At 50.7% G+C, this 24,982-nt stretch overlaps 1 protein-coding gene across 2 annotated transcripts in view; it reads left to right on the forward strand.

Moving 5' to 3' along the window:
• The first annotated feature begins 222 nt into the window (after positions 1–222).
• Positions 223–24,982, forward strand: part of Tmprss13 (transmembrane serine protease 13) — a 29,408-nt gene continuing 4,648 nt past the window's right edge. Inside the window, exons 1-9 of one of the 2 annotated variants that reach the window (XM_076576165.1) lie at positions 223–359; positions 9,778–10,132; positions 11,149–11,253; positions 13,876–13,998; positions 14,885–15,014; positions 17,757–17,849; positions 18,771–18,814; positions 19,946–20,108; positions 20,915–21,087. In XM_076576165.1, the coding sequence (XP_076432280.1) occupies positions 339–359; positions 9,778–10,132; positions 11,149–11,253; positions 13,876–13,998; positions 14,885–15,014; positions 17,757–17,849; positions 18,771–18,814; positions 19,946–20,108; positions 20,915–21,087 (1,207 nt within the window). In that variant the 5' untranslated portion in view covers positions 223–338. The remainder of the gene's footprint in view (positions 360–9,777; positions 10,133–11,148; positions 11,254–13,875; positions 13,999–14,884; positions 15,015–17,756; positions 17,850–18,770; positions 18,815–19,945; positions 20,109–20,914; positions 21,088–24,982) is intronic. The other variant, XM_076576166.1, reaches the window with a different exon arrangement.

Consider the following 24,982-nt stretch of genomic DNA (forward strand, 5'->3'; position numbering starts at 1 on the left):
CAATCTCAGAGTCTGTCTGGTACCGTCTGGGAGGGGCAGTGAAGGGGACCCCACACACCGAGGCTCCAGACAAACCCTGGTGGTTGCAGTTTCAAGAGCCCAGGTATTAGCTGAGTAACAGGGATGGCCTGGGATGGGGCTGAAGGACAGGTCTGGCAAGTTCTAGGTTGTTTATACCCGAGATTACCTCACACATCCAACCAGCTTCCCCGCCCCATCTGCTGGGGGCCGGCCCTCAGTCCTCAGTTTCCTTTTCTCCACATGCTGGAGGACCTGGGGGCCAACATGGATCTTCCCCTTGACATCAGCTGAGCCTGGAAGACACATTCTCTTAGACCATGGACAGAGGCAGCCACCCGGTAAGTGCGCTAACATCTCCCAGGCTCTCCCAGCAGCAGTGACAGCCTGGAGACAGGCAGGGCACTGCCAAGGCCTGCCCTGTGTTTAGGGAGAACAGGATGCCTCTTCTCACTGGAAGCTGCCCGGGACCCAGAGATCTCAACCCCCTTTTATCTTCATCCCTAGAAGGAGCCCTAGGAGGAGAAACCCACAAAATATGGGGTCTGGTTACTAGGCACCCCAGGGCTGTGTGGCTGAGGCCCGGACAGGGCTTGGCCTGGGCCCTGGTAAAGACATTGCTGCTATTCCGTGGTCAGCTTTGCTGGCTGAGAATCTGATTTAATCTAAGTTATTTTTTTTGCTGGTTTGGGAACCAAGAATATTGAACTCATCTTCAAGGATTACATCCTAGGTAGACTCCTAAACCTTCCCAGAAAAATGTGATTTTTTTTTTCTATAGACATTTAAGATTTTCATGGGGATTTTTACATAACCTTGGTCACTTACTAGAGGACTAAATGCACATGGAAAGTACTTACTTATATCTATCACAGTGTCCTCTGCTACATCTCGGGCTTCTTTCTTCTGCTGCTTTTAGAGGTGGTGGAGAGCAATGGGGCTCTGTTTAGAAAAGCGAGTCATGTGTATATCAGGTATCCCTGAAGCTTTGTTCAGTGTGCCCCTTTCTCCTTACCTTTCCCTTAGGTCATGTTTTCTATTTCTTTCCACATTTTTGTGCTTTATTGATATAGTGGGATCTGAGACTCTGGGAAGGATTAACAAGCTCTGGATTTGAGGAAGCTCAAACTATCCTATGTTCTAGGCTGCGGCTATATTGTGGTCCATTCTGAACCTGGGTATGCTTCTGCTGAGGGTTCCATCCTCTCTCCTCCTACTCCAGACCCTCTAGACCCCTCCTTTTCTTGGCTGCCTTCCTTGCTCTCCCCTCTGGTCCTTTTGGCTCATGCCTTCAAGATAAGCAGAAAGGGAGTACACAGGGGGAAATGGTGTTTTGTAGGAAGCATGGGACACCACAGTCACAGGCATGGGCTGTCCTCCTTGGGAACTTGCTAGTCCCCAGACCCAAAGAAGGGGACTGAGCTATCTAGAAGGTGGTGAGTTTGAGTTGGGGATGGGCATAGAGCTTGTCGGGCTACAGAGGTGATGTCCATCTGGGGAACTTAACTCCCCAGAGTTAGGAGCAAGGAGCCTATAGTTGCCCCCTAATCTTGTCTACATCAGATTTCTTAAGATTAAATAACAGTGGGATGGAGGAGTTCAGTGTGTTGGTGCATATCTTTAATCCCAGCGACAGGGAAACAGAAACAGGTGGATCTTTGTGAGTTCAGGCCAGCCTGGTCTATACAGTGAGTTCCAGTACAGCCAGGGTTACATAGTGAGACTCTGTCCCCCAAAAAATGGAGAGAGAGAGAGAGAGAGAGAGAGAGAGAGAGAGAGAGAGAAGGAAGGAAAGAAAGAAAGAAAGAAAGAAAGAAAGAAAGAAAGAAAGAAAGAAAGAAAGAAAGAAAGAAAGAAGAGAAAGAAAGAAAGGAAAAGAAAGAGAGAAGAAACTGGAGCTTCCTTTGTGAGAGCTCAGTGGCAGAGAGATGCATTGTGGGTTTTGTTCTTCACACAGAGAGAGAGGAACTGGTGACGGTGGGCTTCAGCTGTTGGTGCTCCTGTAGCATGTGCAGGAACCTCAGGAGGCTCCTAGGAAGCAGTGGAGAAGGCACTCTGCTGCTCTGTATTCAAAAGGAAAGCAAAGTTGGATGAGTTGGGTCATAGCTACCAGCTATCCCAACTATGCTGGAGGTTGAGCCCGAGGATAGAGAATCAGTCCCAGGCCAGCCTGGGCTACATAGCAAGACTGCAGTTGGAAAATAACCCAAGAAAGAGTCACTTGTTAAATGGTAGGCAGAAGTGACCGAACATGGCCACTTCAGCTTCCTGTCCCTTAGTGTCTTCATCTCTAAAATGGAGCAGCTGTCTCAAGGAGTCTCAGAAGTCTTTTGTACTTTTGTAAGGCTCCTTTACAATGGCGTCTGCTATACCAAAGCTGCAGCTACAGTCAGGACATGCAGTGTTCTCCTCACCATCTCTGTTTGGAGTCCAGTGCTGGCTCCTCTAAATTGGGACAGACGTCTTCTCTCTTTACCCCAGTCTCCCCACCTGATAAAGAAGAAGTTTGGACAAATGGCCCCAGAGATCTCTTTCTGTCTCCATGGCTGTCACTGGAATGATACAGAGTAGGATTGCAAGTGTGTCCTGCTGGGTGTCTGTGCTGATCTTGACAAAGGTCAAGATCCTGTGTTTTTGCCAAGTGGCTCCTGGTTTCCAATGCCTGGGGAACTGCAGTGCCTTCTAAGGAAGACTGAAGTCAACCCATTGATCCAGCAATGGTCCTTTGGAGAAGAGAGTTTCCTCTGCCGGGAGTTCCTGCGGGGCAGCGGGCCGTATGTGAGGATGTGTGAGGCCCAGGATGAGCCAAGGCGCATACCCTTCCCAGGAGGCTGCCCACCTTCCCAAGATGGAAGGGGAGACCAGTACACTCAGGACTCCTTGTCATCCCACAGCCCCAAACCGGAGGCACCTCCAACAGCTTGCCTTTGTCCTGCAGGGCCACACCCCTCACCTGGAACATCTGTTTCATGCTGTCACTGGTGCTGATCAGCATGCACCTGGCACACCCCACCGAGCCTCAGACTGCCTTGTCCCCTGTGACTTAGTGTGAATATGTAGGAGTGTGTGTCAGGCTCCAGGCTCAGTGCTGGGCGGGAAGGCTGGCTGATGGAGCAATGACCACTTAGCTTAAGTGCCTTGTTTTGGCAACACAGCTTCCTCCTGTCTAGCAACAATGGAGGTGGACTGTACCCTGGCAGGTGGACAGGTGGGAGAACACAACAGGACATCAGCTTGCCCTCCAAGCAAAGGCCTTGGCCGTCCTAGGTGGAGGCTCCTCTGCATGAGACAGCCCAAAGTACCCACTAGATCCTAGCTCTCTACCGTCACCACCCCAGCCTTTGCAGACAGGGGAGACTTAGCAGGGAAACGGAGGTAGGAAATAGCATTTGCTTGGCAATAGTGGGCGGTCAGTGTTTTGTTTTTGTTTTTAATCTTTATGTGTTATATGATGTATGAATGTTATATGTGTGCATGCTCTCTCTGTGTCTCTGTCTCTCTTTCTGTGTGTGTGTGTGTGTGTGTGTGTGTGTGTGTGTGTGTGTGTATGTGTATGTGTGAGTCAGAGACATCCTTCAGTGTTGGCCCTTTCTTGAAACAGAATCTCTTTTTTTCACTGTTGCATACATACTTCAAGCTAGCTGGCCCATGCCCTTAGAGGGATTCTCCTGTCTCTGCCTCCCATCTCACCATAGGAGCACTGGGATTACAGATGTGCACTACCACGTTCGGCTTTACATGAGGTCTGGGGATTTGAACTCAGATCCTCGCGCCTTCATGGCTAGAGCCGTCTCCCCGGGTCCACACACCATGTTCTTTAAAGTCATTGGTGAATGAACAGATGAATGAATTAATTAATTAATTAATGAACAAGCCATCAAGCGAACAGTGAGGATTGATCTGGCTCCTCTTCCTGGTCTCTTTTGTGTGCCAAGAGGCGTTCTAAATGGAAAGAACTGGGGTGCTCGCCCAAGGCAGTCATTTTCAAGTTCTTGCAGCAGCTACTGCCTCTTCTATTCAAATGAAATACTGGGTAGAGGCCACTGCATGAAATAATGTCAATTTCTGTCTGAGGTGGGGAAAGGGCTCAGGCCCCCATGAGGGCCCATGGCTGAGCTCCATGGTAACTCTATGAGACCTTGATGTGTTCTGGAAACCTCCGGAAAACAGTTGTCAACCCCGTCATTTTAGGCATGAAGTAGTCTAGAGCCTGGCAGGGACGTGACTGTCCCCTGGCTCACACAGCTGCCTAGGAGTAGAAGCAGCCCCTGTGCTTCACTCAGGGGCTGCCACACAGGCTGACGGGGTTCCTGAACTCTGCGTACATATGCCTGGGAGAACTGGTCCTGGGGTTGGGAGGAGGCAATGGAGAACAGCCTGCATTCTGAAGGGCCTTGTGTCTGTGGGGTTCTCTAAAGGAGGAGAGCTGGGGAGAGCCATGCCTTAAAAGACACACGGGAAGGGGGTAGGGGGAAGGTTGGAGGGGCAGGAGGAAGGAAGAGAGGGGGATCTGGAGTTGGTATCTAAAATGGATAAAAAAATTCCTTAACGAGAGAGAGAGAGAGAGAGAGAGAGAGAGAGAGAGAGAGACAGACAGACAGACAGACAGACAGACAGACAGACAGACAGAGTGACAGAGGAAGCCCGGCTTTGTCTCAGACCAGTCTGGCCCACGTGGGGATGGCGTCTGAGCTCCCCCAACCCTGCCTCTCCAGTAGACAAGAACTTCTATGCCTTACTAAAGGGCGCTCCCGGACTAGACAATGTGAGGCCCACCTATTATTCCAGCACTTGAAAGGCAGGGGCAGAGGATTGTGAGTTCCAGATCAGCCTGGGCTGTAGAGCATAATTCTTAAAAACACAAAGACAGACAAAACAACAATAGCTTCCAGCAGGGATTCGGGCCCCAGAGTGCTGGGCTCTGACCATGGTCTAGCCCATGCACCTCCTCCTTTGACAGTCCTTAAAACTCAGGGTCACTGGCAAAGAGGGGCACCCCAGAGCACATCCACTCTTGCTCATTGGAGGTGATAGGAAGAAGGCGATGGAGAGCCCAGCATTAGGTAGTAGCAGCCCAAGATGGAACCCAATGACTAGACCTGTAGCTCTACCACTGCCTCAAGCTGGCATCTTGGGCACATCAGAGCCTCTCTGGACCTTGGCCATCACGTCATAGAAAGAAAGCTTTGGTTAGTGGTCCTTCCGTCCCAGTGTATCCTCAGAGTGACAGCTTTATAAGGGAGTGGCCCTGGGAAGGAGCTTCCACAGGCCTGTCTCGGGCAGGTTCACAGGCTGTCACTGCAGTGGCCGCTGCACGTTTTCTGGGTCCAGCAGAAAAGCTCATGTGGAGCTCTTCTCATGGGCCATGTCGGGCTGAGAAGCCAGGGAGCTCAGCCTGCAGCAACAGCTAGCTAACTGACTGACCCACAGGAAACTCAGGGGAGGTCAGTGCAAGGCACAGGCAGGGGCTGTTAACTAACTCCCATGCCCCACCAGCTGAGAGAAATCAAAAAAATGCCTCATTCGCCTGGGGGTGCAGAATCCATCCCTGGGAGCTGAGGTAGAATGGGCACAGGACTAGAAATGGGGGTGCTTGGGGGTCTTTAGCCCCTGTTCTGCTATATGGGACTTAGGAAAAGCATACATATGCGTGTGTGTGTGTGTGTGTGTGTGTGTGTGTGTGTGTGCTCACATGCATGTGTGTGTGCTCATGTGTGTGGTGCATGCATGTGAGTGCACAGGTAGATGAGCATGTGGAAGTCAGAGCAGGCTGTCTAGTGTCCTCCTTATTATTGCCCTAAGACAAAGTCTCTCCTTTTAACTGGAAGTGTACTGATGCTGTTGGTCTGGCTAGTGAGCTCTAAAGATTAGAGTCTCAGTACCCCCAGCACCAGGGTGACAGCCACACACAGCCATGTCCAACTTTCTGCCTTCCTTCATGGTGTATGCTTCCTGCCCTCTTGGTCTCCTATCATACACCAGAACCTCTAGAAAGTCCAACAAGCTGTGAACAGGGCCCCCAGATCTTTTCAGGCATAGCCAGGAGCATCAGAGGTGACACAGTGTGTTTGGTGGCTAATTGTTATGACAAAGGGTGACCTTAGAGACCACGGGGGTGGGACAGAAGGCGTGAATGGCAGTGGTAGGAAACGGCCCGAGCTATCCAGGTGCTAACTTGGTCACAGACACCTGCCCATGCAGCTCCAACTGCCTCTGGTCCGTAGGAGGCTGTGCAAGGGGCAGGGCCTTGCAAGGACTTGGTCACAGATTATTTTTTTAGGGGGTTGTGCTCATTGGCAGAGGCTGGGATGGGGAGGCCTGAGTTCTGGTCCCCTGATTCTACCTTCGTACCTAGGGACCTTGGACAAGAAGTCTCCTCCCTTCCTGGGGCCCCATCTGTTGTCAGGGTGAAGTCAAGCCTCCATATGGGAGGATGACATCTCTGCATTGCTCTCCAAGGACGGAGTGGGAGGAAATGAGTTAGCGCTGTAGTAGATTAGACATCAGGAAACTTCCCGAAGGGTGGAGTGGCAGGCCATGAAATGCATAAAGAGGGAGGCTGTGGGTGCTGGCATTCTCGTGAACTCTGAAGGTGAGGATGCTTCCTAATGTCCTGTGGAGTCTGGGTCAAAGTTCAGTGGCTTCTGTCTTCTTGCCTTGGGGCTGCCCTTCCATTCTGACACCCTCCTGGGACTCCCAGTTCTCATTCAGATTTGGGGGTTCTAGGTCTCTCCTCCTGCACAGGTCTGAGAGGCCTACACTGCCCAGCTTCCACCCCCGGCTCTGGTAATACAGTACTGACTCTGTCAAAGCTGGAGTTTGATGCCCGCTGACTCAGGGGTACCTACCAGTTTTCCAGCATTACCTACTCTGGCTTCTACTGACTTCCCACCTTGCTGGCCCATCATCAGTTTCTTCTCTGTTCTCACTCTCTCTTACTCTAATTTCCTAAATCTTCCTCTCTTTTAATTTCCCTGAACACCTTGCCCCGGACCTTCTTAACCCCCTCCCCTCTAACCCAGTCCATTCATGATGAGGTGCTGGGGTCACAGGGTCAAGCCCAGTTGGAGACAGCTAGAGTCCTTGACTGGGGACTCAGAATATTGAGAGTTCCTTTACTTGAGGAGCTGGGGTCGTTCCCTGGAGTCCCAACTCCCCTGGATAGAGTGTGGTGGGTCGATCTGTGGCTATGGCTAGGCAGGTAGAGCGCAAACCCAGGATGCACACAGCCCTGGGTTTGATCTTCACCTTTGCCAAAGCTGGGTGTGATGGTACCTCAGAAGTTCGAGGTCATCTCTGGCTACACCAGGAGTTCAAGGCTAGCCTAAGCTACATGAGACAAGCACACAACCACACAAGCAATTGTGTAAACAAACAAAGCCAGAGGTGGGGGGCAGGGACGACCATTCTTACAGTTTGCTCACCAGGCCCCTTGTGAGAACCAGACTGGACAGTATGTGTGAAACTCTACAGATGGTGAGCCCTGGAGAGATAAGGGAGACTGATCTGGTCACTTGTGACATCATTGGTTATAAGTTGGCCTGGTTAGAACCCAAGCCCTCTTCCTGTCGTGACCTAGAAATTTGAAAATTGATCACCTTTTTATTATTCATTTTTTACGTGTGTGTGTGTGTGTGTGTGTGTGTGTGTGTGGTGTGGTGTGGTGTGGTGTGGTACACTGACACAGAGGCCAGAAGACAACTTCCAGCAATCATTTCTCTCCTACCATGTGGGTTACAGGAATCGAACTCTGGTTTTCAGGCTTGGCATCAAGCTCTATTACCCACTGATCTCTGTAAAGTGGAGCTAACAAAACCAACTACAAAGAGCAAGCAGAAGGTTGACATGAGACCAAGAAGGGTGCCTCGTGGGCTGTTATCTTTGTTACAGCTTGACCCTGGGTATAGTCCAGGCTTGTTCATATAGATTCCCAGTTGTAGGGGGAAGGATTAGCCCTGTTTATGTAAGTCAGACAAGCTCGTGCTGATCTGCCCAAGGAAACCTAGTAGGGAATGGGTGCAGCCCTATTCAAACAGATGGATTTCGAGCCAAGCATTCTCCAACGCCAAGCAGGCCCGCCGTCACAGATGGTGTCACCCCAGCCCTTGCCATGTACCAGTGCTTTGCATGGCTCATCTGTGACTACTGCGGTACGAAGCAGGGCGATCACCCACATCTTGCAGATAAGGAAGCTGGCGCAGAAAGGTGTGACGTCACTTGCTCATGTCACGAGGCTGAATTCAGGCATAGTCGCTGTAACTCTAATGGCTGCAGATCTGGGTCACAAGGCTTCAACCAGACAAGAGAGGTGGTGGGGATGGGGGGAGTAGGGGCGGGGAGGCAACCATAGTTTGCAACATAAAATACCACAAGGTCAAGACCCTACCAAGAAACTGGGCTCCGCCTCAGCCCCCATAAGGCCCCAGACACCAGTTCTTTCGTCATGCTCCAAATGCTCAGGGTGCCCTGTGTCTGTGTTCAGAAAACAACACCAACAGTTTTTCCCGCCTTAAGGGGGATGTAAGGAAACCTGGGGTGGAATCCTGACTCTGTGGTTTGGGTAATCCAACCCTAGACAATTAGCTTCTAGAATGACCAATTCTCAGGATGAGGTTAGAACCCCACAAGGACACAGGCATGGAAGTTTGTTGTAGATTCTAAAGTGTCCTTTATTGTAGCCAATCATAGGAATTTCCCCAGTATTGGGGAAGTGTGAGTTTGCAAGGATGGATGCCCGTGGAGGTACTGTAATACCAGGTCCCTGCCTGGAGCCAAAGTTCAGGCCACCACTGCTGGCAAGTTCACTCAGGGGCTCACATTGCTGAGACCTGTCCTTCTAAATGAATGACCATAGCCTGGCTTTTTTCCAACACTCTTTTCTCCCATCATTCACTCAGACCCCATGGCCATTGAGCCTTGGTCCTCTTGACCAACTGTTTTACAGATGAACAAAAGGCTTAAGTGACCCAGTGGCTGGTTTCAGTTCTTTTGCTATGCAAGGACAGGCCCAAGATTGTGACCGAGGGTTGCCTGACTGTCATCAAGTGCATTCTCAGCCAAGGGGCAGAGTAGTTAGTGGCCTAGTATGCGCAGGGCCAAGTTTGGGTAAGGAATGTAGCTCAGCGATGGAGCGTTTTCCTGCCCTGCGTTGGACTCTCAGCACCCATAAACACAAGAATGTCTTCTCTTGTTCTGCCTTCCTTGTTTCCATTCCCCTTGTCTGCTTATTTGAAAATCTGTTCTCTATACAGCAGTGGTTAGAGGGTGGCCTTGGTGTCAGAACAGCTGGGGCAGCAGAAGCAGGTGCCGGAATGTCCCTAAACATGCTCAGATGCATCCCTGTGCGGCCAGCCGGAATAAGGGCATTCATGTGTAACCACCCCTGCCCACCGATGGACCCCAGCAGCTCCATACAGGAGACTCGCTGGTCCCTGCCCTCTGTGGTCAAAATCTTCCTTGAACCCAACACACAAGCCCCAGTAAAGTGAAGATGTGACCAAACCAATTGCCTCTGGTTCCTGGAAGAGATGATTTTAAAAAGTATATTCGCTGTGTCCTACTCAGTAGTGACAATGGTCCCGACTTGTGCCAGATGTTCTCAAGAGAACTTTGAACTGTTCTGCTCAGGACTTGTGTTGAGTATATTCAAGCACAGGCCTTTCTCTGTCCCCAGAGTGTTCACCTCCCATTCTGTAGAGCCCACAGCTGGGATGGACTGGCTGGGAATAGACACAGGAATGCCCTTCACTCTATTTGCAGAATGCTTCTCCGGCAAGGACACCTCCTCCTCAGGCTTCTCCAGCAAGGACACTTCCTCCTCAAGCTTCTCCAGCAAGGACATCTTCAGCCCGGGCATCTCCAGCTGGGGCTTCTCTTCCCCAGGCTTCTCCAGCAAGGACACCTCCTCCTCAGGCTTCTCCGGCAAGGACATCTCCAGCCAGGGTATCACCTTCCAGGTCATCGTCGGGCAGGTCATCATCTGCCAGGTCAGCCTCCACGACATCCTCCCCAACGAGAGTGTACCTTGTTAGAGCAACACCAGTGGGGGCTGTCCCCATCCGGGCATCTCCTGCCAGGTCAGCACCAGCCACCAGGGCCACCAGGGAGAGCCCAGGTAAGGGGGCCATCGCAGGGAGGGCAGAGAACCAGGGCAGTGTCTTTGGGCAGAGGGATGCTCTCGGAAAGCACTCTGTTCCTCGTGACCCTGGGATAATGACATGGGGGACAGCCAGAGTGGAATGTGGGGTACCTGGAGAGGGGAGGGTAGAAAGGGACCACGACATGACAGCTTAAGATGGGACAATTAGGCAAAAGGAGGAGGGGACCCAAAGGAGCTAGGAAACCGTAACATTGGAGGCTGCTCCAATTTCAAGAACAGGGGCTCCTGGCTGCAGGAGGGGCTGTTTCCTTGGGCTGATCTGCACACCGGCTGGGGAAGCCAGGGTCTGCAGTAGTGCAAGGTCATGGTCAATATGTCTGTCCACATGTGGAGGAAGAGTGAGTGGGACTCTGACCCCCCAAGCTTCCAAACTTGTGGGGGCAGGGATGAGGTTCAGCATTTCAGTTGCTGGGACGTCAAAGAGGCCAGTGGGCCTCTAGGCTTGACTCTTCCCCCCAGGCAACTGTTTTCATTTACCCCAGACCTCAGCCTGTCCCCATTGCCTTACCCCCATATCCTCAGGCTTGGCTGCTATTCGACTGTGAAGAAATATTCAAGGTTTAGGGCCCACCCTAGCCTGTCCCTGTCCAGGGTAGGAGAGGCACTTTGGTGGGGTAGATTCTGGAATGAGACACTGCATTTGAATCTCTGTCCTGTCAGTCACTAGCTTAGTGACTTTGGGTAACTTATTTTATTTCCATGAGCCTCAGTTTCCCCGTCTACAGAAGGTACCTAATAAGACTCGGCTCATGGGATGCTGTGAGGATGAAATAGCCGGACACATGCAGAGTGCCTGGCCCAGAGGAGGGACTACATAGGAGGAGTGGAGATGGGTGGGTAGGGGTGGAGATGTATTGCAAGGTGCAAGGGTCCTAGCCAGATCCTCGGGGACCAGTTTTGCTTCTGTCTCTGTCTTCCCCCGTGCTGAACCCCTCGCCAGCAGTTTCCTTTCCCTGCCACCCTGTTCTTAGGTCTCAGCGTGCCCAAGTTCTCCTGGCAGGAGACGCAGAGACAGCTGCCACTCATCGGGTGTATCATCCTTCTCATCAGCCTGGTGATCTCACTCATCCTTCTCTGTGAGTCGAACAGAGGGGCCCGGGTGGGTCTGGGTCATCTCACAATGGAATGGGGTCAGTCATGGAGCCATACCACAGGGTCAGAGAGACTTACATCCACATAAGGACCTTGGATCACAGGGTATCAAGCTCCTTTGAGATGACTGGGGTAAGAGTGTGGGGTATCATGGGATTCTGGGTTTGGGTCCGTCATTGCATCTGAATTCTGAGGATTCATTGGAACAAGTGCACTAACTGTATTGGACTCTGTTTCACTATGATCGAATGAAATCGAGTTGATCATTAATCATTCAACTCAGCACATACTTCATAAGGTCGATCTTATTCCACTCTACCTAGACTAGGAGAACTATGTGAGAGAAATGTACAATTTTGACATAAAAATCTCACTATGAAAACATGTAGCTATTTATGAAAACCAACATGCCATAAAATAATGAAAAAGCCTCCAAAGGTCAATGGGACAAAGTGTACTGTCTGGGGATTCAGACCCTTCATCTTGTCCTTTGGAAAAAGATACCCAGAACATGCCCCAGGCTCTTTGATCAGCAATCCTTTGGAAGCCAGCCCCAAAGGGGAGTCTGGGAGGGAGCAAAGATGAGCACATGTCATCTTATTCTGTACCAGGAAAGTCACCCACTGCTGAGAAACAGAGCTAAAAGTATGTCAGGCTGAGTGATCTCAATGTGACTGTCAGAACAAGCCAGAGTTGGTGCTAGTTAGGGCACGTGCAAGTCCAGATGAGGACCTGGAAAATATGGGAGCCGTTATGTCTCTCTTGAACATCAGGTGTGTGTGTGTGTGTGTGTGTGTGTGTGTGTGTGTGTGTGTGTGTGTGTGTGGTGTGGTGTGGTAGGGGAACAGGTGAACAAGGCCTACATTGGGTAGAGGGAAGGAATCCATCTACCCAGTGGGGAGACACACATTTGAGAGCCTGGAGCCTGTCTGTTTAGTTACTTGAGGCCACAAAGCTTCAAATGTAGGCTGAGAAGGATTCTATGGAAGAGGCAGCATGAGATGGTGAATGGAGGGATGGATAGGTGCATGGAAACTTGCGGCGGCATGGCTGTTGGGGAGGAGGGTAGTGTGCTGTTATAGCATTGGTACCACACATCCCTGCTCCAGCATCCTGCTCCTGCCTCTGCCTCTTAGGATGTCAGCAAATTAGTTATCACATCCAGTCTCCATTTCCCCACCTGCTGACTGGATGGTGTGGTCATTATCACAGTGCAGGAGCTGAGACCTGAGACCCCCTCCTCTCCATCTCCCTTGGCCAGCAGAGTACTTTGATTCTGAGAACAACAGGAATGACCCATGGAGGGCCATGAGACACTCAAGGGCAGGCTCACCGAGCAGCCTTAAAGCTCTAACCTGGTTCTATAGTATTTCCGGAAGTCCCCACAGCTCCTTCATGGAGGCCAGAGAGGTCGTATGATCTGTAGGTCAAGCCCGGCCTCCTGGTTCCTCTCCCATCATCACTCCATCCAAAACACCTCAGAGTGGTCCTAGGATGTGCAGCTTCCCAGGCACCGGGAGAGGGACATCCAGGACGTCCTGGAGCTTCAGCATCTAGGGTGTGGGGGGAGGAGGAGGGAAGGACACTGAGAGGAGAGCATGCAGTGCTGAGGGATTAGGAGGATGTGTGTCTGGACTGGGAAGGGACTGTCTCAGCAGGTGGCCTTCTCCTGAGTGACAGAGACCTTGGTGGAACTGGGGAGACAATGTGAGGTTAGAGCTGAGGAGATGACAGAGGCTGGGAGGTTGGGTGAGGCATTAGGTGACAGGTGTGTGGGGGCTGCACCGGGAGGTGTCTCACGTTAGAGTGACAGTTCACGGTTAGAGGCAGAGGAAGACCTGGAGCTGGTTCCTCCATAAGGTGTGAGAAGTTTCCTTGCACATTTGGAAATCAGCCAAACATTGCTTGCTGAACGAGAAGACAGAGAAAGGCACAGAGAGAGGCAGGGAGGAGAGGACCAAGTACAAGAGATAACTATGATTAGGGGGGAGGGAGGAGGATGCAAATTCAGGAGCTGCCAAGGCTGGCATCGTGGTATCCGTTGAGAAGACAGGCTAGGTGGTGGCATGTTTTCTCTCTCTCTCTCTCTCTCTCTCTCTCTCTCTCTCTCTCTCTCTCTCTCTCTCTCTCTCTCTCTTTCTCTCCTCTCCCCTTTCCTCTTTCCCTCCCCCCACCTCTCTGTTTATGTGTGTGTGTGTGTGTGTGTGTAGCATAGAGAAGAAGGGATGCCAGAGGGGTTCTGAGAGGGAACTCTGGGATACTGGAGAAGGTTTCTCTGGCTACTGTCCTCTCTAGCGTATAAGCTAAGGAAGCTTCCAAAGTAGGATCCATGTCCACCTCTCATTACTTCTCTTGGTCTCTTCCTTTCCTTCTCTGGGTAGCTGGCGGTTCAAATCTGTCTGGGGCTGCTCTAATTGCAGGAGCTTTCTAGTACATTCCTGAGCAGCCCTTTCTTTCCATACAGATGGGGGACCAGAGCCCCAGAGTCCAAGAGGGATTGCAGGTCGGTGTCTGAGAATCCCCAGGGCCTTGGGCTGCTGAGTGTCCTGTCCCTCGGGCTCTGTTAATAACCAGCTGCCTGCTTGTTGTCTGTTTTGTTTTTCCAGTCTACTTCTGGCGAGGCCACACGGGGATCAAATACAAAGAGCCGACGGAGAGCTGCCCCAAGCACGCAGTTCGCTGTGATGGAGTGGTGGACTGCAAAATGAAAAGTGATGAGCTGGGCTGTGGTGAGAAGGCTGAGCATGGGGAATAGTGTGTGTGTGTGTGTGTGTGTGTGCCTGCATGTACACTCTGGCGACTACACACTATATTATATAGCTGTGTCATAGCTCGGGCAAAGGCCTGGGCAGAAAATGAGAAGATTTTGGTTTGAGTCACAGCAGACAAGGGTTTGAAACTTGGTTTTGAGCATCATGTGACATGGATCAATTACCTGCTTCTTAGGGCTCCGAACTTAAAATGAATGGACTGGTTGAGATTGGCGACAGTTACATAAAATCTGAAACTCTGTGAGACAGAGAAAAACTGAAAATCTGACTGGAGACAGGCTGGCGGGGGGGGGGGGGGGGGGGGGGCTCTGGAACCCAATTTCTTTGCTCAGACTTGTGACCCTTTGGTTTCTTCATGTCCTAAACGAGCACAAAGACCTGGAGCTCTCACCCTCTGTGGTTATGATTTGTGTGGTCTTACACACCCTTGCTGAGAGGTGTGGGTGCCGCATCCTTTCACGTCTGCACTTATTAGTGCACACGCCCTTGCCCATGATTGCACCTATCTGTGACCAAGGCTGTCCTATGCGCTCACACTCAGATTATCGATACTATGCTCCTTATGTCTTTTTCTGTGAGCATGTATTGCCCTCTAAGGGTGAGATGCTTGTCCTCTTCCAGCAATGACCTCCTGGGTCCTGATGGATGAACAGCTGCCCAGCCACAGCCTCTTGGCCTTAGCTCTGTGCTTAGGAAGGCCTTGGGCCTCCAGACATCACTGCTGGGGCAGCTCAGCCTTCCCACACCTCTCCCAGAAGCTTCCCAGAGCCTTTTGCAACTTATTCCCAAGAGCTTGAAGCTTCCTGGGCGCTGAGACCCCGCTCTGCCCTTTTCTGTTCTGCAGTCAGGTTTGACTGGGACAGGTCTCTGCTGAAGGTCTACTCTGGGTCCTCTGGTGAGTGGCTCCCTGTCTGCAGCAGCAGCTGGAATGACAGCGACTCCAAGAGGACCTGCCAGCAGCTGGGCTTTGACGGGTGAGCATGGAATGGGGGTGTGGCATGAGGGAAGAATGAGGGTGTGGCATGAGCGCTACACAGAAAGCCTGTCTCAAAAAGTTAAAGGAAGAGAGAAAGGGAGGGAGGAAGGGGGAGGGGGAGGAAGAACGAAAGGGGCCCTGGAGGACCCTTGCTGATCCCACCGACGCAGGACACCCCTGAGTGATTAATAAAGGCAGTGGCCTGGGTTCCACTGAGTGCTGGGGACGCTGTGATCGCATTGGTCTCCCCTAGGGCTCTTTTTGTGAAAACACCTTCAGGACCATCACCACACGGAGTGGTTCTGGGATGGCTCTGTGAGGAGGGTGGGTATTTGGGCAGATCTTATCTTCTTACACTGGGCACTAGGAGCTCAGATGTGCAAAACCTTTGGTGGACTTTGAACCAGAGCAGTTGTAGCTTGATTGTGAAGCTCGTTGAATGAGAAACAAGATAGGACCGGTGTGGTTTGGGCCAAGCCCTGTAAAGCTTTGGCTTTAAACGTTTTATGGCTTCAGAAGTGAGTGAACCTTCCTACTTGAAGGCTCCTCCTACCGGACAGCCAGATGGGCACCTCCATTCACCATCTTGGTCTGAGTTGTGTGTGTGTGGTTGCACATGTATGTACATATATGTAGAGGACAGAGGGTCAGCCTCAGGTGTTTCTCAGGAGTTAGCCACCTTATTTTTTGAAAGAGGGTCTCTCATCAGTCTGAGGCTTGTGAGGTAAGCCAGTCTGGCGGGCCATCGAGCCCCAGGGATCTGCCTTTCTCCATGGTGCTGGGGTTATAAGCATGCCTCCTCCATGCCTGCCTCTTTGCACAGGCCTTCCGGCTTTTGTGCAAGTGCTTTCCCCCCTGAGACAGCCCTGAGCCCTTCCTCTGAGTTCTTAAGCTGAGTGGTTTAGGGATGCATGGGTGAGTGTGAAGTTGTGAGTTCCCCTTAGAAGAAATACCTAGAAAGACAGGGTTGGAGCTAGGACTCAGAGCCAGTTCTCTGCCTCCACCTCAGAGTCCTGGTGGGGAAAGGAGGAACTGATTGGTCCAGGCTTAAGCCCCGGGTGTCTTTGTGAGTGATCTCGGGCAAGTGTAAAGATCTCGGCATTCTCTTTGGATGCCATCGATGCAAAGAGCATCCACAGAGCTTCCAGTAGATCATATGACACACAGGCAGAAAAGACCCTCTTGTGATGTGGGAAAGGCTTATTCCAGCAGTCCCACACCAAGGGTATATGTGGGGCTCTGTTGGGACACAGTGGAGAAGGTTCTTAAGTGTGCTTGGTTAGAGGAATGGCATGTTCACAGGCCCATTCACAGAAGTATATAGAATGTTCTAGATGTGTACCTAAGTTCCAGGCAGAGAGTAGAACATACTGGAATCATCAGGGTGCTTGTCAAAATGGACCTCACAATCTGAATCTCTAGAATTCGGACCTAGAACTTCTTTAGCAAATGCCCAATTCTGAGGCATGCTGTTTGGAGAGTCACCAGCGTGTATACTGATCACTCTCCGGGTGATCTTGAACTTGCAGATGGGTGCTCAGTAGGTCTGGGGTGGTGCCAATGCCACTGGGCTGTGGGTCACAGTTGGGATGGTGCCTTAGTCAGGGTTTCTATTACTGTGATGAAACACTATGACCGAAAGCAACTTGGGGAGGAAAGAGTTTCTTTTAGCTTACATTCTCAGATCACACCCCATCACTGAAGGAAGCCAGGGAAGGAACCTGGAGGCAGGAACTGCAGGCAGAGGCCGTGGAGGGACGCTGCTCATCAGCTTGCTCAGCTGTGCCTCAGTTGGGTACAACTGCCCAGGAATGGCACCACTGAGTGGGCTGGGCCCTCCCAGACCACTAAGGAAGAAAGTGCACTACAGATTTGCCCACAGGCCAGCCCTATAGAGGCATTTCTCAATTAAGATTCCTTCTTCCCAGATGCCCCCAGCTTAGGTCAAGTGGATGTAAAAACCATCCAGCCCCGATATAATGGGCTAGGTGAGTGTTCTTAAAGTCAAGGATATATCGGAACTGCCTGGAGCTGTTAAAACATAGGCTGCTGGGTGCCTCTCAGAGCTTTTTCAGTGAGTCTGGGGTAGAGCCAAGAATATGCCTTTCTAACCAGGCACTGGTGATGAGGCCAGACCTACACCATATGGGAGAGCTATTGGGCTGGTCGTAGGTAGGGCTGGTGGGGGCAGGAGCAGAGAATGTGGCGGAGCCAGGCTTTGAATGTTGTGAATGAGTGGCTACCACACAAGTCATTCTAGCCTGCCTCTGTCTGTCAGTCTGTGGTGCTCTGTTGGAGTCCAGCTCCAGCCTGTTGAAGGGTTCTTGAGGGGAGGAGAAAGGAATGAGGAAGTATTAGATGGAAATATAGGAGTAGATGGAGAGAAAGACAGAGACACAGGCTAGCTTTGGCAGGGCCCTGGGTCAATACCCAGTGGCCTCGAGGTTTTTTCCAAAGGGCTTTTTATACAATGTCAAAGGGCGAGGCAAAAGACCTCTCCCTTTCAAGATCAAAGCACAATATACAGCCAAGTGTAGACCCTTCAGAACACCTGGTAACCACGCCGTGGCCAAATCATCCCATTATGCAGTCCCGCTGGGTAAAGCAAGCTCAGATTCTCTGCCCTTGAGTAAGGTCTCCCTAGGGAGCTTCTGTGGGCGTCCACAGTGCTCTGATGCTGTGGGGGGACTTAGGGTCTGCGGACTGCAGGGTATTCATTCTTCTCCCCTTCTCTTTGCAGTGCTTACCGAACAACCGAGGTGGCCCACAGGGACATCACCAGCAGCTTTTTACTCTCTGAATACAACTCCACCATCCAGGAAAGCCTCCACAGGTGCAGTGGAACAACTGGGCTGACTGTGTGCAAACAGAGGACTGAGGGACTAGTGGAAGGTGCTTAGAGTCAGGGAGATCCCCCCACACCCCCATACTTTCCTGGGACCCAGATTCCCAGGCTCCATTGCAAAATGCCAGGAGTACTGTGGACACCTAGGGCTTAGAAGCTCTTATCTGAGATCTGGTAGAGAGATCACCCCAAGGTCAGAGGCTCCTGCTTCCTACTCTCCAAGGGCTTGCCTGATCTAAGAGATGACTAAGAAACTCATGGGGCTAGTCCACAAGGCTCCACCTGGTGGACTCAGAATGGAAAGATGCATCACTGAGGACAGGAGCAGGGGACTGACAGGTACAAGCAGTCAGGGCCCAGGAGGTCCACCTGTGAAGCTTCAGCACCCCCCTGTCATCTTTGCCCAGCAGTTCCTCTTTGTCCCAGCCCCCTCCCCCAAGATGGAAGTCTTCCCACTAGCATTGCTCACCTAATGTGAGGGTGAGAGGAGACGCAATGGCCCCTCGGTGTCTGCTTTGGGGTAGGCCCTCTGCGTGCTACACTGGGGATGGTGAAGCCATAGAAGAGGCTCGGTAGGGTCTGCTTAGTTGTAGAATGAGGCTGGGACCATGAAGGCTTGCTTGGGTTCCAAGAACAGGGAACTAGCTGATGTGAGTGATTCACCCAAATGAAAACTGGGAGGGGAAGGGGATGATGGTGGAGGAAGTTTGCTCGCCTCCACATTCCCGGAGAAAGCACTATAAGGGAGCCCTGGGAGGATCACCCAGTGGGAGAGGGAAGGGCTGAGTCTCCACCTTTTTTGTTAAAGGTAGCTTCCCTGGACATGGGACCGGATGTGAGTGGGTACCAGTCTGGAAGACAAGGCAGCTACTAACCCCTTTTCTCCTCTTTTGTGTCCCCGCACTGCAGGTCCGAATGTCCTTCCCAGCGGTACGTCTCCCTGCAGTGTTCCCGTAAGCTGATTTTCTTCTTGTAGTGTGGCCTGGGGGGCTTTCTAGGGCAGAGGGATGGAACCTTTCTAGGGAAGATGGCTGCTCCTGGGATCCAAGCCCATGAGTCTGCTTCAGGGCCAGGGAGCCTAAGCATGCCTGGGTAATATTTCCCTTCTAGTCCTTCTGACCTTGGGAAATTCAGTCTTGCAATCTCTGTCGTGCCAAGGGAGTCACGTGAGTCTCCTGAACTTTTGGTAGAGGCTGAGAACTGAGGGAGGACAGTGGGAGTGGGCTAGCCGAGAGATTTGTGTCAATACTCACTTGAGTGCTGCTCCATGGAGGGTACTGAGCCTGTGTCTGGACAAGTATAGCTGTAGTTACTGACTTTGAGAGCCTTGCAGGGCGATTACCATTATTACCCAAAGTCCTTTGCCCAAGATCAGAACCCAGGCAGGTGGGGTGCTGATACCTGACCTTGGAGCTGACCCCTAAGCCCTAGCTGTGAGTAGCTGCACAAGTTCTATGTTCTTGGTGAAACCGGGGTGCAGGCTGGCCCCCTGCTGTGGCTGCAGTACCCGCCGCTGGGACAGTGTGCGGCTCTCTCTCCTCTGCAAGCAGAAGAGCCCTGTGTCTGAGCACACATGTAGGCTGCCCCTCCGTGTCCCGGGCTTGACTCATTGAGGAGTAGCTCCTTGTGCAAACCTAGCTATGCAGCATAGGACGTGGACTTCTCCTTCATCGGAAATGAGAGGTTGCTGCACTCATTCTCATCACCTCAGGGTTGTGATAGCATCTTTTGCTTTTCCGGGCCCTTAGTGACAGCCCTGGGACTCACCCTCATAACCAAGCCAGATTCAATGCCAAAGCATTGGGTACGAAGTAAGCATTTGGCAGGTTAATGAAAGAACGGATGAATGGGAACAAGGCAGATGCGCCCTGGGGTCAGCCTTCCTACTAGATAACCCCAAAGGTTAAGACCACCTTGTACTGTTTCTGCTTGGACAGGGGATAGGGGTGCCACATTAGATTGTATGACCAAAGGGTGACCTTCGGGATAGGACTGCCCAAGCCTGCCCTGGGCCCAAGAAGAACAAGAGAGGCTCTAAAAGAATCATATGACCTGTTTTGTTCTCTCCATTCCCCCCCCCCCAGACTGTGGTCTGAGAGCTATGTCTGGGAGGATCGTGGGAGGGGCTCAGACCTCGGAGACCAAGTGGCCTTGGCAAGTCAGTCTACACTTTGGTTCCACCCACATCTGCGGGGGCACACTCATCGATGCCCAGTGGGTGCTCACCGCGGCCCACTGCTTCTTTGTGTAAGTGCCTGGTTGGGGGTGGGGGCTTCATTAGATGCTGCTGGGGACTTGGAGCCACTAGGAAGGGCTCATGGACACCTTAGTGTAAGCCTAGTTCCTTGGGGTTAGCTACTGCTCAAAAGATGGAGTGTGAATGAGGGTTTGGCTCTGAGCTTGAGCCAAGGATGAAAAACAAGAATCCTAAGCAAAGCGAGGCAGGCTGGAAGAAGACCTTGGGATCCTTTCCCTGGAGAGCAGATGAAATGAAGCTCCGGCTTCTTGTTTCCACCTCCTGCAACAACAGCTGCAGAACAGCAGAAGGGTGATGATGACGGGAAGTCTGTCTCAGAACTTGAGGGACAGGGACAGCAGGAGGGTGGCACAGTTAGCCTCTCCGAGTCTCCAGCAGCCTTTGGGGGACCCACAGCACGGATCTTGTGGAAACTGGCTCCCTGAGTAGCAAATCTTTATTACCTTGTCCTGTCTAAATCTCCACGGCTGATGCCATTTGTCCTACATCCTAGGTTCCGTCCTTAGTGGCACTGGGATGGGGTAAGAGGGATGAATGACACACAGAAGAATCACTCATTCATTTACTTTTTTTTCATACTCTAAGGTTCAGGGCAGCCAGTTCAGAACAATTTTGAGGAGAGTGGGAGATAGTTTTGGGGCTTCATAAAATAGAAGATTCATTCAGAGGTCATTTTATCCATCCTCCTGTCTTCAGGCTGGGGCTCCTGTTTTGACTGCCTGTGTGTAGCAGATCTTGCCAGTGACCTCTGCCAGGTGTATAACTGAACAGTACGCATACTCTGTGGCTCTTGTAGGACCCGGGAGAAGGTTCTGGAGGGTTGGAAGGTGTATGCAGGCACCAGCAACCTGCACCAGCTCCCTGAGGCTGCCTCTATCTCCCAGATCATCATCAATGGTAACTACACCGATGAGCAGGATGACTATGACATTGCCCTCATGAGGCTTTCCAAGCCTTTGACCCTCTCAGGTGAGTAAGTGTGTCCCTGCTTCCTGTTACCCTTGACTTGGAAGCCCCTGTTCCCCAGCTTCAGGCTTCAGGGTGTCATCATAGCAAAGGGAAAGAAACTTAGAGATCATTCCATGAAGTACATTTCTTTTACAAGTAGGAAAGCTGGGGTGGGGCTTGGGAGACTTGACTTAGTGGGTAAAGTTCTGGCTCTACAAGAGTGAGGACCTGAGTTCAGGTCCCCTGAGCCAGAGTAAAAAGCTGGGCATGGTGGCATGTGCCTATAATGTCAGCACTGGGGATCAAAAAAAGGGGATCCCTGGGGCTTGATGATTAACCAAAGTTTCTAGTTCAATGAGATACCTTGTCGCAAAAACACAAGGTGTAGAACTGATTGAGGAAAGACATCTTGACATGAATCTTTGACCCCATACTCTTGCATAGGCAATAACACCTACATGTCTGCATGTGTGTGTATACACATACACACACACAAATACATATACACACATAGGTGTGATCAATACACAAAGAAAGGAAGAAAGAAAACAATAATTGAGGAAACTTAGGCCCAAGATTTAGAAATATGTGTGCCCCAAATGGCACATGTCAGGTTATAAATTGGTCAAAGGGCTAGGTTTGTATACTGGTCTTAATATAAATATTAATATAATTATCTTAATGTAAATAACCTTATATAAATAGAGTTGACTCACTGTTAGTAACAATGTATTTTGCAGCTGCCAGGCAGTGTGCGTTAGTTAATTGTCTCATTGCTGTGACAGAACACCAGTAAAAGCAATTTAAGGTCAGAAGGATTTATCTGGTTCACAGCATGAGGGGGCCCAGTCCACCGTGGAGAAGAAGCACAGTAGAAGGCGGGTAGTTTCCCGGCGTCAGATCATTGGGGACACTGAATGTCAAAGAAGGCTTCATTCATTCACTCACTCACTCATTTGTTCACTTCTTACTGTGTGTCTACTACACAGACAATGGCAAATAGAACAAACCAGGTGTACCAAGACCACCAGAAAGGGCCAATGGTGTCATGTTAGGGGATCAGAAGAAGAGAGGGCAGTTAGGCGTGCAGCTGGGGGCAGTGCAGAGGCCAGCTGAGGTGAGTTCTGAAAGAACTCATGGGACTGGAGGGAAGACTCAGTGCCCAAGGGCACATACTGCTCATCAGAGGACCCAGGTGCCCAGCTCCTGTGTCTGGCAGTTCACACTGCCTTTAACTCCAGCTCCAGGGGATCTGACACCCTCTTCTGGCTTCCATAGGCACCTGTACTCTTGCGCACACAGCCATACACAGACACACATATACACGTGACTAGAAATTAAAATCTTTAAAGAGATTGGTGAAGACAGGTTAAGGAGGCCTAGAAGAGAGCCTGAAGAAGGGGGGCATAAGAAAAGTCTCATGGAAGTGAAGCAGCCACTTCTCCTTTGGAGGGCCAGAATTCCCTGGATCCTTGGAGAGCTCTGATTAGTCCAGACATTCTGGAGTCTTGATCCTGTGAACTGGTGTTTCCTCACATATCCATATGGAAGCAGTGTCTGCCTCCCATTGGAACAGCTAGTTCATCAGAGTGGGGTGAGGAGAAAGATCCCTGGGCAGAGAGCTCTGGTGTGCAATCTGTCTCTATGGCCACGCTCACCCAGGCTCATCTATGGAGCCTAGAGCTATGGCCACACCCACCCAGGCTCATCTATGGAGCCTAGAGCTATGGCCATGCTCACCCAGGCTGGTCTATGGAGCCTAGAGCTAAGCTGTGGACTTAAGCATCCTCTTTCTGGGCAACTCACACAAACAAATCATGAGCCTGAACAGGGATTCTCAACCTTGTACAACTCTGAAACCATTTAGCTAAAACACCCATGTTTTACTCAGTTTCTCTCCTGGCGTGGGCACGTCCTTAAATCTAAGAACTGCAGTTCAGATTTATATAGCCCTAGGGTCAGACCATATGCTTGGATTTTTGGTTTACAAACCAGGGCAGGATTTTCTTGAATTACAGTATTTTCTGTGAAAACTCAATAATTTAAACTCCTCCCTGTAGTTGGTTGGTTTTTACTCTTTGGCTCTTTACTCTTTGGGGGGCCCACCACCAGGCTCCCAAGTAATCATACACTGAGACTTATTACTTATGAAAGCCAGCCTTAGCTTGGCTTATTACTAGCCAGCTTTTCTTAACTTAAATGATCCTGTCTACATTTTGCCTCTGGGCGTTTATCTTTCTCTATTCTGTATACCTTTCTTTACTTCTTACTCTGTGGCTGTCTGGCCCTGAATGTCCTCTCTCCTTCTTTTCTTGCTCCTTCCTCCTCAGTCTCCTTCTTCCTCTTATTTATTCTCTCTGCCTGCCAGCCCTGCATATTTTTCTCTCTCTCTACCCAGATACTGGCCATTCAGCTCTTTATTAGACCAATCAGGTGTTTTAGACAGGCAAAGTAACCCAGCTTCACAGAGTTAAACAAATGCAACACAAAAGAATGCAACACATCTTTGCATCATTAAACAAATGTTCCAGAGCATAAGCAAATCTTTTTTTTTGTTTAAACACATCTTAAAATAATATTCTACAACACTTCTCCAAACAATAGCAATCTACAGCTACAGGTTGTATACAACTGTTATATGTTAAGATGCATTTCAACAGTGAGCATAAAGAAGAAATCATTTGATTTTTTTTGTTAATAATAGATATTACCCTTCCATTTTCATTTACTTGTGTGTTTACTCTCTAGCAGACAAAATGTGTGGATACTAACATTGAAGCCCCAATTCATGGAAACATTTAACATGTGCTCCAGTCTCATTTATGCTGCTGTAATAAAGGACTCTGACCACAAGCAACGTGGGGTGGGGGTGGGGGGGTGGGAGGTTAGAGTTTATTTGGCTTGCAATTCCAGGTTATGGTCCATCCTTTCAGCCATCAAGGCAGGAACTCCGGCCGCTCGTCACATCACATCCACGGTCAAAAGCAGAAGGAATACTTGCATCCTTGCTTGCTGCTTAGTACTCAGCTAGCTTTCTCCTCTCTTAGACAGTCCAGGGTCAGCCTATGCAATGGAGCTGATCACAATGGGCTGGGGCTCTTCTTCCATAATTAGCAATCAAGATAATCCCCCACAGACACGCCCACAGGCCAGCCTGATCTAGATAATTCTTCAACTGAGACTCTCATCCCAAGTGATGCCAGGTTATGGCACATTGACATCTAAAACTAACAATCACAACCTGAATTCGCCTCTCCTTCCTTAGTGCCCCCTCCCTCCTCAAATGTTCATAGATCCCTGAGTCTGGGTCAGGCCTAGAAATGGGTGCAGAATGCAGTAGTGAACATAACAAATGACTGAGAATACTGCAAAATCCTACCAGCGAATATTTTCCTCCTGTACTTCGGAGTTGAGTGGTCAGTATCACAGACCATCCAAGGGGAGCCCACGCTGAGGGAGCTCGTGAAGTGACGTGCAACGACACTTGGTAGATAGTGCCTGGCATGGGAGCTAGTTAGCAGGAGGTCATGGTCTCAGTTATGTGCTCTTCTTGCTTGGACAGTTGACTCACCCATGTCAGATGGCCGTTTAGAAAGAGAGCCCCAAGTAGTGGCCAGCCAACAGGTGCCCTCCTGGATCAGGTGGTATGCAACAGGGGCCTAACATCAGAAGCTTATCTTTCATTGTCCATGCTTTGAGGGAAAGGCCTGGAAGAGTCTTAGCCAGGAGAGTTGCTCGGGATGGAGGGAGACTTTCCTCCTCCCCATGCCAGCTTGGCTCCAGCAAGCTTCCACAGCTATACACTTGTGTACACAATGACGCTGCAACCAGAATGGCGTCCGGGATGCTGGCAGCACACTGAAGGCTGAAAATTTCAGATGGAGTGACTGGCTTCCATGTCTGATCAGTCCAAAGC

Source organism: Peromyscus maniculatus, chromosome 7 (assembly GCF_049852395.1).
Source record: "Peromyscus maniculatus bairdii isolate BWxNUB_F1_BW_parent chromosome 7, HU_Pman_BW_mat_3.1, whole genome shotgun sequence".
Lineage (NCBI taxonomy): Eukaryota > Metazoa > Chordata > Mammalia > Rodentia > Cricetidae > Peromyscus > Peromyscus maniculatus.